This window comes from Lathamus discolor, chromosome 5, assembly GCF_037157495.1.
Source record: "Lathamus discolor isolate bLatDis1 chromosome 5, bLatDis1.hap1, whole genome shotgun sequence".
NCBI lineage: Eukaryota > Metazoa > Chordata > Aves > Psittaciformes > Psittacidae > Lathamus > Lathamus discolor.
The window spans coordinates 36,029,677-36,048,116 of NC_088888.1; the positions used below are offsets into that span (position 1 = coordinate 36,029,677).

Below are 18,440 nucleotides of genomic sequence, written 5' to 3' on the forward strand. Positions count from 1 at the left end.
CAACAAAATTAACCCCTATATTCAGTGCTAAAATTGTGGTAAGAAAAGGAAAGGGATACTTTTCCAAGACTGTGAAGGCAAACCTCAGCTTTCCCCTTTGCACTGGGAGATCATTTTGTCTACATGCAACGTAGACCAAGACCATGAGCAGACATCTGCTTATGCAAACTTTCACTTTTGCATGGGGTCCCTCTGACTTCAGCACGACTCTGCATAAGATACAGGCTTACAAAAGGAGCTCTATTTTCTGAATTTTCTGAATCAAGACACTGGTTTATAAGAACCCTTCCACAAATCCCCCTCTCCAGCTTCCACTTCACAGAGCAAGCTGGATGAAATGGCTTATCTGCACTGCAAGAAGAAGAGCTGGAATTCACGCTTTGAAAACATGCAGTGGTATTTCCTTAAGCACAGATATCTGCAGCCTCTAACACTTTGATGTCTCCTTCAAAAACAAACAGGCTAACACTATCTCCATTTTCCTGCAGTTCTGACGTTTCTCAAAATGCAGCTTGTTTTCTCTAGGGTGACGCACAACATCTGCCAACCCTAAGAGACCAGCTATGCAAGATAACGACTATACTTCTAATTAAAGTAGTCATACCTGACATACTGTATGATACTGCATTCTGGTGGGGATGAGGACAGCAGGTTAACATGGGGTGCCATGAAGCACACCACAGTCCCAACAGCCTAGATGCAGTCCTTTGCTCCTGTGATGGATAAAGGACCATGCCACAGAAACACAAACTGAGTTTGTGAGCGAGCATAACATTTTATTTTCAAATGATCAAAACCCAGAAGCATGCAGCAACTGCTCAGAGCTGTTTGCTGACATTTCAAGCTCTCCGCTATCTGTCAAGGCATGACAGAAAGTACTACTGTGAACTGGCTCTACTGCAGGCTACATGTGTGGTGTTGAGCAGGTTAAATAAGTTTGAAAATAGAGCCTAAACTTGGGCACCAGATTCCCTGCCTGATTGATTCCTATTCAATCCTGCAATCCATGCTATAAAGTAAGTCATAGAATCATAGAATAGTTAGGGTTGGAAAGGACCTTAAGATCATCTAGTTCAAACCCCCCTGCCATGGGCAGGGACACCTCACACTAAACCATCTCACCCAAGGCTCTGTCCAACCTCACCTTGAACACCACCAGGGATGGAGCATTCACAACTTCCCTGGGCAACCCATTCCAGTGGCTAACTGGAGATGCCGGTGGCGATACTACAAGACACTGAGTCCAGCACTGAGTGGACCACTCCATGGGACAGTCTAATTCACCAACATGACAGACCACTCTTCCATCAAAAGCAACTGCTCTTTTCTGTCCCTTTAGTGAGTTTGACCAGTTCAGCAGTCTGAAGTGCTTCAGTGCTGTCACAAGGAAGGTGATACAGCCATGAGCAAAGGGAGCAAAGGAGACAGGAGACTGAAGATGGGAAGAAGTAAAAAGGAGAAGACAGTGAGACATCTTTCTAAAGAGAGGGGAGCTGTCATGCCAGCTCAGCTGTTTGTGAAACCCCATGTTAAGCACTCTCAGAATTAGAAACATCTGGCATGTGGAGATGGTACTACACAACAGCATAGGCTTAAAAAAAAGAACAAGCCATGAAGGACTTAACCTTGGCCAGTGGGGATCCCATCTGTTCACTGAGGACCCACAGCCCTGGAACTATTCCTGAAATGTGGTGCTTACACATTTCCTCAGATCATGAGTAAGATGCCAATATTTTCTCCCAGAAGACTATTGTGGGAAGAGAAAGGGTTGGTGGTGAGATGTCCCCTGCACTCAGAGGAGCCTCACTATTACAATCCAGATGGGAAGAGGCAGAATTGTCATCCACACTGAGATTTTATCCAGACTCATGCTCAACCTGAAACGCAGAAGAACCTGGGAGGAAGAAGGGTGCCCCTGCTCCCTTCACCCTGCCAGGTGCCCATGTCACACCAACGCAGCAGACTCACTCCTGTGGTCCCTCCTGGGCAAATTTCATCTGTTTTCTGCAGAGCAGCACAACACCGTACAAAAGCCTTCCCACCTGCTCGACTTAGAGCTTGCTGCCATCCCAGCTCCCCTGCGGGCTGCACCCTTAAACACAGCTGGGTACGTGGGGAAATTAAGCAACAGTCTACTCATAAGGGAGAGGGAGCTACACTACAGAACTTGAGATGATGCCCAGAAAGGTGGCAGCTGCACCACCCCTGGAGATATCTAGGGCCAGGCTGGATGTGGTTCTGGGCATCCTGATCTAGTTTAAGATGTCCCTGCTCATTGCAGGGGGGTTGGACTAGATGACCTATGAAGGACCCTTGCAACCCAAACTATTCTATGATGTTAGCCTTCTTTTTGGAAAATCGCATTAAAAAGTGAATTATAACACAGAAGAAGGAAGGACGCAGGACGATTTTCAGTATCGCCTTCCCAAGCACGTTGCCTCCTGCACACGCAGGCTCCCGGACCCCACCAGGCACTCCGTGTTTCCGTATCCGACCCCGACTCTCCGACAGCATCTCTTTACACGTTGTACTAGTTCCTCTGCCCAGCCAACCTGTTTACGGCAGGGCGACCCGGTCTGAACTGATCGTGCTTTGCCTTCATCACTCTTAATGCAGTGACCTGCTTACGAAGACTTCATCGCTGCCACCGCGGAGCACGGAGTACCCTGCCCGAAATAAAACCGATCCCAAACGGGGCAAACCTGCGCCAGCCGCCGCAAGCAGCCGCTGCGGTCCCCCCTGCACACAAACCGCCCGTCCCGCCCTCCCCACCTTCCCCTCAGCGGGGCCACTGAGACCCGCTCCCCTTCCCTCGGGACCGGCCGCGGCGCTGATTGCCACCGCGCTGGCCAACCAGAGGCCATGTCGCAGCCCGCCCCGCCCACCTCTGCGCGGCTCTACCAATCCGCTGAGGCGGCGGCGCGGCGGGGCGGGGCAGGAGAACCCCCGCTCGGAGCAGCCGCGGGTGTCGGAGGGCAGTGGCAGGGCGGGCCCGGGGCTGGGGGCGTGTCCCGCCCCGCCTGGCCCCGCCCCGCCGCCGGTGCTCCCTCAGGGCCCCCCGCCCGCACCGCTGCTTCACTCGGCTCGGCGCTGCTCGGGGGGTGGTGGATGCTGCCCCGGGGAGCGCTGCTGAGACCCACGGACGGGGCCGCCCCGCGGTGAGTGCGCGTCCGTCCGCACCTCCTCTGGCAGCGGGGGGGGGCAGGCGAGGCCCCGGTGAGCTGCCGGGGACAAAGGACGGGGGACGGGTCCCAAGTGCGGGGTGGGAGCGGCGCCGGCACCTGTCCCGTCTGGCTGTGGGGAGCGGTCCCCTCGGAGCACGGTGCGGCTGCTTTGAACGGGGAGACCTCAGGAGCGCCCGCCTGCCGGGGTGAGCGAGGGAGCCCTTTGCACCGCGGAGGGGAGGGCTCGGTGCGAGGTGTGTGCTCGGCGCTCCCCTCCGGCGTGCAGCCGGCCGCGTACCCGTGCGCTGCACGCTGCAGGAGTACCTTTACAACTTGGTAGGTAAAGGGAGGTCTGAGTTTCGGCTGGAGCGCCGCACCGGTTTCTTGTGTTGCTGCTATGTTACCAGGGACCTTTGCCGTCAAAGCGGCGGTGAGCGGAGGGCTGAGGCGGTGGGTGCCTCATGCACCTACGTTGGACTCCCGGAGGCAGCGAGGGTGGGCAGGACCGGCTGGGAACGGGAGGGAATGGGGTTCTGGAGTCGTGGCAACTCCGCCGTCATCCTCCGCCACCGGTGCGTCTCGGCGGTGCTAGACGATGATGTGATGCCTGTGCACGTTCCTTGAGAGACACCGCCGGCATGTCCCGGGGCAGCTGGTTATGTCCCAAAGGTCTCCCGTGGGGCAAATTCAGGACGCTTCCCAGTAGCCACATAGTTAGCTGGTACCTGTCGAGCAGGTGCTGATGGAGAATACCAGTGCCATAGTCGGAAGGTTCAGAACAGCTGCGAGCCCGGTGGGGTGCGGGTTGCCCCACATGCTTTAGCACCTCAGGCAGTGTGAGCAGTGTGGGGCAAGCAGTGTGGGGCAGAGCATCTAGGACTCCCCTAGGGCCTTAGGGCTGAGGGGCTGGAGGCATGCTGTGGGGCTGGTCTGACTGTGAGGATAGACATCCATCTGCCGGCATGGGACAGGATAGGGAAGGAGGGTCCCAGCAGGAGAAGGAGTGGGTGTCAAGAAGGAAAAAGTCTCCATACTTCGTTGTTTCTACGCCTCTTAAGTTTCTTCTTGGTAACGATTTACAGGGAAAGGTTCTGGGTTTCCTGTGCTGGGAAATCATCATCCTCTGCATCGAGAGATGTTTCTCCTCCTGCTCGGCAGTGACGGGCTCTCAGGTTAACTGCCCCGTGGCATTTAAAATGCACATCTGTTTTTTTCCACTGCAATGTGCTGTCTGAACCTTCTCCAGAGGACTGCTGTGTGATGCACAGGCTTTCACAGTCAATACTTCAAAAGCATAGGGCACTTTCCCAGGGAAAATATTGAGGATGTATTTCTAGCACTGGTGATCTCTGGAGTGATGTTAAAAAAGGAGGAAAAAAAAAAAAGCCAGATATATATGTATTGGTGTCCCATTCATTTGTTCAGCTTTTATATATTTTTAGTATATTTATAATAATATAATATTTTATATTATTTTATTCCTGGAAGAACTTGGCATACAATAGAATGCCTTGGCCTTACTCGGTTGTTTATTCCTCCCTTTTAAGTGTTGTGTACTTTTAATCAGTGTCCTATTTTCAGCACTGGCAATGCTAAGAGTCTATGTAGTAGCCAGTGTTTTGGCTTCACGTGAGGAATGCCAAATCAGAACAAAATGGAATCCAAAAGAGGGGAAAAAAAAACTTTTTCTTGCAAAGATTACCTTAAGGGGAAAAAAAAAAAAAGAAGAGTAAGACAAGTATAAGCAAAAATGAGTCTACAAAATGCTATTGGAGACCATGAGGTGAAGTGATTTTTATTTTTCAGTGGTTTACCAAAAAATGATGTCTGTGCTCTTTGGGCAGGTTTTTTTCTCTAAAGATTTTTTTTGTTATGTGGAATTTTGTATAATGCTAAACTGGGATAAACAGCAGTGTCAAACTTGTCACCTTTTTTTTCCTCTCAACAAAAAAATCTTAAATCCCCTGAAATAAATTGTATTTACATGTGTGTTTCTGATTTAAGTCTTTTCTTGACAGAGGAAGTTTTTTGATAACAGGTATGGACTATGTAATTTCATTTTGGATGGGGGAGTGTTCATAGGTTTTAAAGTCTTTTTTGTTAAGAAAAGTGAAACCAATAGTGCTTTAAAGCTATAGCACGTTTTTCTGCTCCCAACATTGCAGGTAAAAGTCTTTGAATCCACTGATTAACTGCATCAGTTAGCTTTTGTAGTAAAGTGGTTGCCCTACTGTTCATCCAATGCAAGACAATGTGAATTGCTTGCATGCTTACTGTGCTCCAGGGTTACACTTCTTTTCTTGCATGAAGTCCTGTGTTGCTGCACTGCTGCTTGGTTATCTTAGTGCTTTTTATCAATGGTACCTTAATTCATGGTTTGTGGTTAGTAAGTGAGCATGGGCAAATGGTGGTTTCAGCCCAAGAGAAGTTCTCTGACAAGGAGGAGCTGCTCCTTGGAGATTTGCAGGAAGTAATTTGCTTCTTGTTAAACCATTCCTTATGCTTGCCTTTTTCCTTTTTTTTTTTTTTTCCTTCCCTCTCATCATTTTACAGAATTTGGCATCACCTCAAAAAATGCAGCACTCTGGTTTTGGGGTTTTGTATTTTTGTTTGGGTGGGGTTTTTTTTCTGTTCTGTTTCTTTTTTGGGCCATGTTTTCCCATTTCTCTAATGCTTTGCTGAAGCTGATGCCTGGCAATACTGCTTGCAGTCTCTGAAGCTGCATCTAATCATAAAGATCCTGCTGTTTGTGTTAATTTTGTCAAGGTATCAGCAGACTGGCATTTTCACACTTGTAATAGAGGCAAGCTGTGCTCCAGGTGGAGATCTATTTATTATTTCTGGATGTCTGTCCACTTTACATAGATCAATATTCCTATCTGCTCTGAATGTTATCAGGACTAGCTGGACACTTTAGGAGGAAAAAAGGTAGAAGCAAGCTGATGTGTAAGCTGCCTAATTGGTATGAATATTTAGATGGTGATTCAGATGCGGGAGATCAGCAATGGACTTTCTCCTTCCTCTGGGGAAGTAAGCCAAGTTGGTTTGGCTTTTTTTACCTGGCTATTACTGGTAGCAAAGCTATTCCTGCTCAGAAGAGTTCTTTACATGATATATTGGTGAAAGCATGTCTGTTCTTATTTGTGCTGCAGCTCCAGGTGTTGCTTGTGAGACTATAATGATGCTTTCCTTTTTTCTTAATAAAGACTTCATAGTCTGCTTACTAATAGATCTGTTGCAAGATCTTGGTGAGAACAGAAAATGAAGGAAGAGTTTATTCATGCTTTTTTTTGGGTAGCTCTGCAAGGTATTTCAGAAGGCTTAGTGATCTGTCCCAGTTCAGTGTAGCTGTGGAATAACTTCTGCAAAGACCATAGTGTCTCTCAGCTGTTGTGCTTAAGGCAAGAGTACAGTAGATTTGCTTGGGAAAATCAAGGCCAGGTGGGATGGATGGGGCTTTGAGCAGCCTGGTCTAGTGGAAAGTGTCCCTGGCCATGACAGGGGGGTTGGAACTAGATGGTCTTTAAGGTTCCTTCCAACCCAAACCATTCAATGAAATCCTGTTTATAGCCTTGGTAAACTTAAAAACAGGAATGTGTTTCCAGTTGCATTTCCTGGCTCTGTATATGTATGCCCATGAATAAGCTTTCTGTAGGCATCTTGGAAAACATCTGTCTATGGGTTTTAGTGGAGGCAAGCTTGTGTTACTGTGTGGCTATTCAAGTAATTCACTTCCCTTAACCTTTGGAAGCTCTCATGCAATGCTGTCTTGGTCATTCAGCTGAGAAAACCGAGCTTTGCACTTGTGAGCAGGCTTCCTTTGCAGCTGCTTTATGTAAGGTGTAATGGACACTGAGGCTGGCTCATGCCTTGTCCCATATTTTGCTGGTTCTTTCTTAATGCTTCTGCATTTACTTAGGCCAGTCGACACCTTCAGTTGCTACTTGCTCATGAGCTTTAATATGCTTGGCTTATGAAGTATGAGGAAGCCCTGTAAAAGGTTGGTAATCGATAATAAACAAGCCCATTAATAGATTATGCAGAAGTAAACAAATTCATTGTAATGAGAAACTTCATGTTGGTAGATAGGCATGATAGGGTACATGCTGCTACTTTTACTGATCAATGAAAAGGCAGGATCAGTTGATCCATTGCTGTTCCCATGTTGGCAAGAGAATGTTTGTCCTCCCAGGAAAAGGGCTTGCTAGCAAGGAACTGCATGCTCTAACTGCAGACTTTACTGTGTGGGTATTGCTTAAAGCATGTATATTGCTAAGTTTTACATACGCTTCTGATAAAATAATGTGTTTTAAAAGGCTGCATGGTTTTGTGTACAAAAATTCAAAAGCACTTTCCATCACTTAGCAGTGATGGAAAGATGTAGTCCTTGTGAAATCCTGGTTCTGTCCTTTTGCCTGGAGCCTTTAATACTCATTGTCTGTTTTTCTCAGATGGCTTCTGGATTCAGTTTTGGTTTCAGGGAAACATTAAGCCCAGATGATTCATGCTGGGCTCTCCTCACAGGGAGTAAACTGCTGAGGAGCTTTGCTCATCCCATGGGAGAGCCAGATGGAAGTGTGGCAGCCACCCTGCATTATCCTGCCACCACTGCCCTGCTGGTGCTCTGTGCCCAGCTAAGCCTTCTTCCTCTCTTCGAAGACTAGTTAGCAGCAGTAAGGTCTGATGTGTGCCCAGAAGTGAGAGTCACTTTTACATGACTACCAGAGAACACAGCCAACCCTGGGTAGGAGAGTTGTCCCCTGTCCTTGAGCTTAAGGACTGGCGCAGCCTACAGACAAAGTAGCATAGCGGCACAGTCCCAGGTTAGGAATGGGTGTCCCTGGGAATTTTGGGAGGTCCCTTCTTCCTGAGCACACTCGCCATGTTGTAGGGGTGCAGAGCAGAAGAGTTAAAAACTCAAGAGTGTTTTGTGTTCTAGTAGTCACTTATGCTGTTTGTCATGAGGCAGGAAGACTTCACAGCACAAAGGTGTGGGTGGTCATGCCTCGCTATGAGCTGTGTCTAATCCTGCAATGAAGACTAACGAGAGAGCATTTTCCTTTCTATTGTTAAAGCTCAGTGTCACCAGGGTGTGCTGCTTGTACAAGAAGAAAGGAAAAAGGATGCTGGTTGGTATCTGAGACCAGTGCTCAGTGATTTCTCCATATGTCTCAAAAGGTACAGGGTGATGGCTAAGCCTGCTAGGGCTCCACAGTGCTGAAGTATGTGGAAACATCTTGCGTGGTACCTTCTGAAAAACCTAAAGGAAAGGTGGGAGCCAGGCATATCTCATTCCTGCGAGAGGACCGCACTGCGATGCTTCTGCAAGTGTTGCTTGCAGATGCAGAAGGCCTACTGCAGTTGCATCTCCCATACTGTGGACTGAAAGATACTTGTCTTTGCTGCCAGTGTTGCATCTGTCCTGTAGCCAAGCTGCATTGGTTTGGGATCCAGTCCTTCAGAGCACGCAAGAAACTGGGAGGTTATCTCTGTATTCCTTAATGAATGGCTTTGAATAGGGACTTCCTACTAAGTAGTGCTCAGTGTTTGAAGGCAGGTGTGTAGTCTACCCTAAAAGCAGTGTGTGCACACAAAATTCAGCACATTACCTCCTTATGGCATCCGTGGCCTTGGATGTGTCATGCTAGCCCTGAAGTGATGCTGAGGCAGATGCATTTGAAAAGTCAATGTGCTTCTGGGAATTTGCTGCAGGGCACAGCCTAGTTGTCCTGGCTGTTGGTTGTAGGTGGCACTTTTCATATCATCTTCAGCTGTGACACAAAGCTGTTTAGCTTCAGTCTTCTTTTCTGGCCTGACAAGCAACCCTTATTCCCCTCCCTCCTGATTGATGCATCTTTCCGGAGAAGTTTTCATCATCTCAGGTGATAGTCAAAGGAGGTAGGTGGGGTGTTAAGGTTGCTGGGAATAGTTAATGCATGCCATCATTACATCTTTCACTCGCTTGAGCTCTTTATTACTGTTCTGCAGGTGCCATACAGTATGCCTCTGGAGAGATGAAATACCGGGAAGGTGAGGGGGGGTTCTCAGTTTTAAAGCTGTGTTTCATCATGACTATGAGGCAGCCCAAGTGTGGGTTGCTGCCAAAGACAGATTTGTTTCCAGGCAGTTGTGTGTCTGTCTTGCTGCAGGACTGCCTTGATTAAAGCTGCTTAAGCTGATTGTGAAACTGCAGTCTAAGAGTCTAGTTGTCTTAGAAGCTGAAGACATTTCTGGATAATGTCTGGAAAATGTTCAGAAGAGTCTTAACATTTCTGGACACTTTTTGATGGGACTTCATAGGGTCACTCTGGTAGGGTTTCATCAGGAAGATGCTCAATGCTCACCTTCTGTCAGCTCTAGCAAAACCAACTTTCCCAAGTTGTTTTTACTGTAATAAACCTTGCAAAGCATGTTTGCAGGTGTTCCCAAGAAGCATGGAATTACCTGTGTTTTTCTCTCAATAGAAGAGGACTTCATTCTGTTTTTCTGCTTTGAGTTGGTAGATGACTGCTTTGTCCCCTTGAGATGTGGTTGTGGCAGTACCTAGAGGCTGAAATCGGGATGAGGACCCAATTCACTGTGGTCCCATGAACTGTTGTGTAAAATACAGCAGTGCTTATAAGGCTATGTGAACCCATGTGCTGTTTGGATGGGATCTGCTTCCAGACAAGCTGTGGCTGTGGTAAGTCCCCAAATTCAGTGGTGGCAGGTCATCCTTGTGCCATTGTGTATATAGGCTGTGTGAGGTGGTTTAGCCAGCTGTCCCACTGAAATCCAAAGCAAACAGTCTCCTTACTCGTCCTCCTTGTCTCTATCACTCTTATCCCTCTTGCTGGGGCAAACCTCAACTGTTCCTCCTTGGACCCGGCAAGTGCTGAGCTTCTGGACCAGTGCTGAAAGACAGCTCAAAGGGCTGTAGGGAGAAGAGGGGATGATTAGGGGGTTTCTTAATGAGTTTTTGCAGCCATGTAAGAGCTGTTTAATTGGAAGAGTCTTGAAATTAATGACAGCTGTGTTTTCCAAAGCTCCACTGTACATGTGTTCAGGTAAAATAAACAGTCTTAAATAAGCTGTGCCACCTCTCTTGGCACTAATAAGCTTCCTGACCGGTACCAGAAGAATACAAATAAATAGTGCTTTTGACTGTTTCATTGATAGACTGCTGGGCCTTTGACCAAGCAATTACATCTCAAAATGCACTTCTACAGGAGCTAAAACATGCTGTGATATTATTGCTAAATAAATAAATTAAATAATAATAAAAAAGCAACCAAAACCAACCAAACAAAAAAACCACCAACAAACCCAGACACCTTGTAGAGTGTCTCAGAGGCCAGAGATTGACTTCAGCTTTTATTAATTCATCTGCAGTGCATTTGCTGAAGCTTGTAGGGTTTAATTGAGGTTAAGAGGTTGGGATCTGTGGTAAACAAAAGAATGGCATATGGGCAGTCTGAAATTGTGTATGTTTCAGTAAGAGCATTCCTTCTGGCCACTTGTTTTCATGGGACAGCTACTCCTGGCTCACAACTTTTTTTTCTTTTTAAAGGTGTAAACATGTAATGCTAGCAAGTTAATGATTCACTATGGTTTATCACATCCTAACATACCTCTGGAGAAGGCTAGCTGGGCTTGTGTTTGACCTCCCCCTTCAGATTAAGGATGTTGCCTCTTTAACCTCTTACCTGCTGTGGCTGGGTCCACAAGATCATTGGTTTAAAAACATAGGGAGAACAACACTTTCTCCCCTTCCTTTCTCATTTCCTTCCTCCCAGGGTCCACACTTTTTCTCATAAAAATCCAAATGGACAAAGCAGCTGTGAGACCAGAGAAAAAGCTTTCCAGAAGCTTTGTTTTATAGAGGCTTTGGGGAAGTGGGATTCTTTTTCTCCGGTTGTGCACACAGTTTTCTGTGGCTGTGTTTTTAATGGTCACTTCTTCCTTCTATTTTCAGTTCTGTTAGAAGCCAAATTAATATCATTGCAGGTCATGATCTCCTCGTGTGAGTGGGAATATGTACAGGCCAGTGCAACAGTTTGACAAGCCTCCTTACACTGGAAAGCTTGAGCTCATACTCTGAGGCCTTTATGCTCTTGATAAAGTTTATGGTGCATATGACATCAGCTGGCAATAATGATGGTGATCTGTTGCCCCTGAGTCATTCAGTAGACATCTGTAATTTATATACAACTGTTAGTAGTGTGTAGCCTGGAGCTCAAGAGGGCTCATAAGTATAATTATATCAATAAAAGGATAAATCAGAGTTTTTCTCTTAATATTTAATAGAACCTATTATCTGTCTCAGGGAATCAAATGTGGTTTTCCTGCTTGCTTATGATTTAGAGAAATATCCTTTTTGAAACTCCTCATTCCTGTTTAAATTGTTTTTGGAAAAAAAGGTAATAATAGCAGCCTTTATTAACCCCTTCTTTTCATTACTACAGTAAATGCAGTTTTTATGCACTTGCCTCATAAGAGGTGCTCTACATAAATTGTATCAAAATGTTTTATTAAGAAGCATTTTATCTGCCAGTTCAGGGAAGGAGGTTCACAGAACAGCTTTTGTACTTGCAAAAGGACACTTACAAATCTCTTTCTTGCATTTCATGAAGAAAAAATAAAATGCTTGAGTGCAGAACTGAAGGGAGAGGGATAAATCCAATTTTGGGGGGCTTTGCAGGCAGGCATCAGCCAGCAGCACCTGGTGATGAGTATATAGCTGTTGCTGGTGGAAGGGAGTCATGCCAGGGTGACTTTGGGGCAGCCGGGGTCTGACTGGCATTACATCTTGCACAGGGATGATGTGGACCCCATAATGGGTTGGTATCATGCTGGTTCAGGTGTCTGCTGGTGTTCATCGCCAACTTGCCCTCAAGGAGCATCTCCCCTTGCTGATGGATTCCTCAGGGCCTGGAGGATCCTTGCTCTGGAGAGCATCAGAGCAAAGAGGGCTGTAAAATATCTCAAGTTGCTGGGGGATCTGTGTCTAGCCTAGCTATAACATGAAGATGATGTCGTCTACTCTGCTCCTGGGTGTGAGCTGAATTTCTGTCTCTTATTTCTGTTGTTATCATAACTTAAGCTCCAAAGAGGCCTGTGTAGCTTGGGATCAACCTTAGGAAGCAGACTGGCAGTGCTCACAAAAAGTATGATACAGCATCTCAGCCTTGTGAGTTGATGCATTTCCACCTCCTCCTTTGAATGGAGGTATAGAGGATTTGGGGGAGTGGTTTCCTAAGGACTAGGGGTGAGGACAGGGAGAAATCAGCTCAGATGGAGTCTTGTGCACTGACACATGCCTGCTGGATGGCTCATTGACATATCTGCTTTGGGTGAGAGTGAGGTACTTGATTGAAGGACAGGCGCTCCTCCCTCTCTTGTGGGCATTTCTGGGGAGCAGTCTATGTTGTCATCTCCCTTATCACTTGGTATATCTGAAAACCTTGAGTCTCGTTGTTATTTTAGGGAGACCTCATCGCTTTATGGCACTCTCTTAGGACTCACAAGCTATTTAAAGGTTGATTCTTCCCAGTTTGTGCTGTGATGCTGGTGGAAACATTGACTGTAAAGCGCGTGTGGTTTGTTTATTGTTCTGTTTTAAACAGCAAGGAGGAACACCTCCCATCAAATGCATGCCACGGGCTGCTCCCAGTGCTGGCTGGAGCATGGCACTGATGCTCTCACCTTCTCTACAGGTGTGTGGGATGAAGTGAGCCTGACGCCTGCCCAGAGAGGAGACCCTGTCCCCACAGAGCTGCCCACCATGAGCCGGGTGCTGCTGGCAGGCAAGATGCAGCCGGAGAGCCGCAGCGTCTGTGTGTTCCTGCCCACCCGCGAGCAGCTCAGCCTCGTCGTTGGGGTGAGTGGCTGGAGGGAGGACGGGAAGTCTCTACTTTAGGGCTGTGGTTCAGTTTTGTTAGCTCCCATTGTTCTCCCAAGAGCCTGGTGTGGGTCTGCTGACCAAAAGGCTATTAGCCAGCTTAGGGTAATTGGTGCTCCATTTTCTATTGGGCAGCTTCAACTCATTTGCAGACTTCCTTAAAAGTCTCTGTGGTGGTTTTGGACAGGGGGTCCCCCCTGCTCTTTTTTATTCTCTGAGTCTTTTTGTCACTGCTAATAATCTAGCAGTTTTTAAAGGCTGAGCCTGAAATGCCTTGATGACTTGGCAGCTGTACCTAGCACATGACCGTTTGCTCTGACTTTTAGCTATTTCTGGTTTTGATAGTCTGCAGATCCCTTCAGAGTCTTAAGGCAAACAGCCATTGCGGGTGGGGTTTTCTCCATTCTTTGAGTATGTGTACACATAAAAACCAGAGGTAAGTCACTTCATTCCTTTGATCACTACTTCAAATGCCCAAGAGTGTGTGCATGAGTGACAACAGAGCCAGGTCAGTTGGCAGCCCAGTGTGGCACAGTGTCCACCAGGGCACGGTGCCTCTTTGTGCAACGCCTGCTGCTCCTTGAACTTGTGAGAAACTGAGCTGACAGAGGCACTTCACATTCAGAAGACAAGCCAGCCTCGAAGATAAGCACTCTCTTGTGTGTACATACACTCATGTGTGGGCTGGGAAGGTTTTGCTTTGTTTTGGGTGGGTTTTTCCCCCCCTCTGGGATGGGGAGGGGGAGAAGACAGTTGAGGTGAACTGTTATTTTAAGCACTTGATTTGAGATAGTGACTTTTGAAACTATGCATGGTAATCTTAAAAATCCATGTAGAAATTTTCCTACCTGCTATGCCTGTGTGGCATCATTATCTGAAACAGCCACCAGGGCTGGATGGAATAGGGCTTTAACAGCAAAATCTGGGACACTCTGCTTCTAGGTTACCCGTTCAAACCCAGCCCAGCTACTGCCCCAGAGGGCTTTTGCAATCTGCTGGCCTCAGAATGATGATTTAATTAAGATCATGGTGGCAGGTGCACAGGCCTGGGAATGGTCTGTTGTGGCTGACCCTAAATCTCACCTTCTTATGGTTTTTATCAGGGAGAATGAAGATCCGAGATAGTGGAGGCCACTCTGCCATGGGGAAGGTGCAGGCTGGAGTTGCAGCAGGGCAGCATACCAACAGGGCTGGTGCTGTCACTGCTCTTCCCTGGGCTCATGGCTGTTCCTTCACTGCTGGGTCACACTCCACTATATTAAGTTCAGGCAGTGTTTAGACCATACAGTAAATCCTGGATACCCGCAGTTTATCCTGAAATCATAGAATCATTTAGGTTGGAAAAGACCCTTTAGATTGAGTCCAGTCATAAACCAAGCACTTCCAAGTCTACCACTAAAGTATGTCCCTAAGTGCCACATCTACACACCTTCTAAATACCTTCAGGGTATTTAATAAGCATAAGAAATGGACCATTGCATTGGGTGCTGGCAGAGACAGAAGGAAGATGCCATGTCCTGCCTGCTGCCCCTCCAAAGAGTTGAGCATCACTGCCTTGTCCCACAGGGGTGTCCCTGTCACAGCACTTCTCAGCAGCCTTTTTTTTTTTTGTGGTTCTGAGCAAACCTGATCTCGAGTTGAAGATGTCCCTGCTCATCACAGGCAGGTTGAACTGTATGACCTTTAAATGTGCCTTCCAACCCAAACTATTCTATAATTCTAAAGACGTTACCCCTCCTTGCTTCTGCTGCTTCTTGTTTTGGTGGCTGGAAAACTAGAAAAAATATGTATGTGGAGATGCTTTTGTGTGAAACGAAATAGCTGCCTGGGCCAAAACATGAGACCTTAATGCATAGTTGTGTCCTAATTGCATAGAGGGTGAAACATGACCTGTTAAAGCTGGGCAAGTCACCAAAACCAGCTTTTCATTTGGCTTCTGTCTTTACCACAACACCCCTTCAAAACAGCAACAAAAAATAAGGTTTCACAGCTGGAGATCTATATATATATTTTAAAAGGAACATCAAGGCAATTTTCTAGCGATGTTGAACCCAAATTCAATTAGTACAACCACAGATGATACTTTGTGCATTTATTAGAATAATAATGCCACTACTTATGATTTTCAAAGCCTTTTAACCTCTTCAGTGTGGAATGCAAATACTAAACAAGCTTGCAGCTCAGTGAGGTAGGTAGGAATGGTTACCCTTGCAGCAGAATAAACTATAGATCCTTCCCATGATAAGCACAGTGTTTATGCAGGTAATTCCTTTCTCCTCCCTCACATATAAATTCCACCCTTCCAGATAAGAGTTTACCTATATGTTTTAAGTGGTCGCATGTAGATTGAATCCTGCTCTTTAAAATGGATTTGGCTTATGTCCTTCACAGATAGTGCTGTTGAAGAGGGAATAGCAGGAGGCATTTTAAGGTCTCTTCCCTCATAATTGGGTATCTCTTAATTAACTTTGGTGTCCACCTTTCTGCATGTACAGGTGAATTTGAGGGGGTGGTGAGGAGGAAAGTTATCTTTCCAGGACCAACTGTGAGCCTGAGGAGAAGTAAAGCAGTGAGGAGAACTAGTGGGAGCTGCAGCTCCATCAGCTGCCCTGAGGGCAGTGAGGCAAAGGGGGAGAGTGGACCTCTGAGCACAGAGCAAAGCCGTCTGCCTTGCTCCAGGCAGCCCCAGCTGGGAGGTGGAGTACGAGCACCAGAGAGCTTAAGTGGGCTTTGAGTGAGAATGGGGTAACTAAAAATTGTATTGCGTGCTCCAGAGATCTCGGAGTGGTATCCAATTTGCTCAGTTTTGTTTGTCTGCCAGCATTGCGGCTTATCTCCCTGGTGGTGTTGAACCTGTTGGTCAGCTGGGTTTCTAAAACTTCTCTGGGCTGGTAGCAGCTGAATAAAGGAAAGACTCCTATGCTAGGGAAGGTCTGGCTGCCAAGGAGGGTAGCAGGGCAGGCAGCCGCCCTACCTGTGTTTAGGTCTCAGAAGAAACCACAGCAGATGTTGCTCCTTGCCTAGAATCTGGAGAAAGGGTGGGAGCATGAGCAGGAATTTCTGCAGGGAGGAAGTCGTGTGAGAAGATTCTGTGTGTTGGCAAATGGCAAGCATAGGTCTCGAGTCTTTAAGTTGTTCTGTGAGCAGGAGAGCTGATGTTTTAAAGTGTATGGATTGAGTTAAAATAGAGATGGGTAACCAATACATGGGAATATTTGCACACAGAATGACCCTGGAGTAGCAGTACCTTCTGTAAACTTGCACTCGACTTCGCTTTGGACTAAATTCCACGTGTAAAGAAGCCCTGAGTCTGGCGTGGGGCAAAGCTGAGGATCAGTGGAAAGACTGATTCATGGCGTGTCTGGGATGGAGCTTGGCACAGCAACCATATGCAAAGGGAGGAAAGGCCAAAGAGAAGTGCACAGATTAAAAAAGCAAAGGGAAATGTTGAGCAGAGGGGAAGGCAGGAGGAGGGAACAGCCATTGCAAGTGTTGCTGGTATTGCATAGCCTTGAAGGCTGGGAGTAAAACTAGATACAAAAGGGAAGTGCCAAAAGGAGAACGGACAAAGTGGTAGTTCACATACCTGCTGTGCAAGAAATATGATTAAGTTGGTACTTTAGAGTGTCACAAAACACTGAAGTGCTCAGTTCCCTGGAACTAAGTGTCTTAAAGCAGGTTTTCTTCCCTTAGGTGTGAAAGTGTGCCACTTATAAAATTCATCTAATTTCAGCTTTTCCATAAAGTCCTGTGCTGCCAGTGACTCATGTCACCATTCTGGCTAGGGGCAGGTCACCTCTTCCTTAGTGAGTCCTTCCCAGGTAGGAGAACATGCTTAGAGCTTCCTTCAGGAAAGAGGTCAATCTGTGCCTAACTTTCCCTTCCAACTGTGTATTCCTGGCAGCTGAGTAAATAACTGCATTTAGTTGAGAGACTGTAAGGGTGCAGTCTCACATGGAGACCCATATTAAGACCTGGCTGTGGTTTTGGGTCTTACCAGAACTGTGCATCACCTCCTTTCTTCCCAAAGCACATACATGCACATGTGTATATGTATGGGTGTAGCACAGGTTTCAAAGCTCCCAATAAAACAGTAGTGAGTGTTTGGCTAGTGATGCTTGGCAAGTAGAAGAAAATGAGTAATTAAATGACCTTCTGTTCCCATTGTCCATGTCTAGTGACATGGTACATCCTGGGGCAGGGAGGGGAGTGCAGCCGGTTTGTAGGGAGTGTGACACTAAAAAGGCTTGAAGAATTGCAGTGGCAATTAGTTGGTGGTGGTGATTAGTTTGTAGGAGAGTTCAGCAGTTGGCTTCTGTCCAGTTATCTTTGCTGCTGTGAAGGTAGTGCTGCACTGTGTTCCCCCAGGAAGGCTGCTTCTGCTAATTGCATAATCCAGCAGCAGTGCAGTGAAATTCAGAGCTTCTGGCCCATTTCGTGTCTGCAGCTGGTTGCACCCTGTGCTGAGCTGAGCTTGTCTGTGTCAGTGTTGTACTGTTTTCCCCATCCGCTCTTGCTCCTTCCTCCAATGCCTCTGAGGGTTTTTGACTGTGCCTGTGGTTATCTCTCTGTGCTTCTGGGGTGGTGCAATGGGGCAGGAGGAAATGAGGCTGTAGGTGGGGAGCATTTAGTGGAGGAATCTTGTGATCATAGTACACATCCAGGTCTGCATATGCAGGTAGCCAGCATCACATTCTTACTGGGAAGCCTGTGCTCTGAGCCACCCTGCTAGAAAAGTGCATTCAGTATCTGTGCCACAGTGTTATGATGCTGTCTTGCCCTTGCGCCATGCTTGCAAATACTCCCAGCCTCTGGTCCCATGCAGGAGGGTATGCTGGCAGCTCTGCTTTTCCCAGTGCTTCCTCAGAGCATGCACAGTGTTATGGGAAGCAAGGGTACTGGAAGGCCTCTGTGTCTCATGGAAATAGGAAAGAGCTTATAGGCCCTTAGTGGCAGCTTCAGAATGTGAGATGTTAATTGCTGTGTGACCAGGAGTCAGCAGGGGACAGAACAAGCTCTTCTGTGGGGGTACCGAGCAACCTCATCTCTAACCCGCGACCTATTTCTGCTCTCAAACCATGCAGTTATGAGTTTGGTTTTGTACTTCTGTTTTAGTTCTCCTGAATAAAAGCTTTTTGGTTTTGTTGCTTGCTCCTAACCTCTCTTTCTTAAAAGAAAATTTCTTCAAGAAAGTCGTATTTTCATTTTTGTAATTACAAGCACGTTTTTTGTACGAATGCCTATAAATAGCTTGGTCAGTATTGAACAAAACTAGGGCTCCAGCAGCGCTCCAAATTCTTACACAGAGATGCCAATAGATAGGAAACCTTTTAAATTCATCTTACTGAACTGAGCAGCACTGCACTGTGAAGGAAGGAGAATGATACATTGATTAT

General features: G+C 46.8%; 1 protein-coding gene across 5 annotated transcripts in view; it reads left to right on the forward strand.

Annotated features, from left to right (window-relative positions):
• Positions 1 to 2,982: 2,982 nt before the first annotated feature.
• FRMD1 (FERM domain containing 1) overlaps positions 2,983 to 18,440 on the forward strand; it is a 42,643-nt gene continuing 27,185 nt past the window's right edge. The window contains exons 1-2 of one of the 5 annotated variants that reach the window (XM_065680384.1): positions 2,983 to 3,158; positions 12,860 to 13,023. In XM_065680384.1, the coding sequence (XP_065536456.1) occupies positions 12,928 to 13,023 (96 nt within the window). In that variant the 5' untranslated portion in view covers positions 2,983 to 3,158; positions 12,860 to 12,927. Of the gene's footprint in view, positions 3,217 to 3,282; positions 3,371 to 12,792; positions 13,024 to 18,440 lie in introns of those variants that run through there. The other 4 variants (XM_065680385.1, XM_065680381.1, XM_065680383.1 and 1 more) reach the window with 4 other exon arrangements.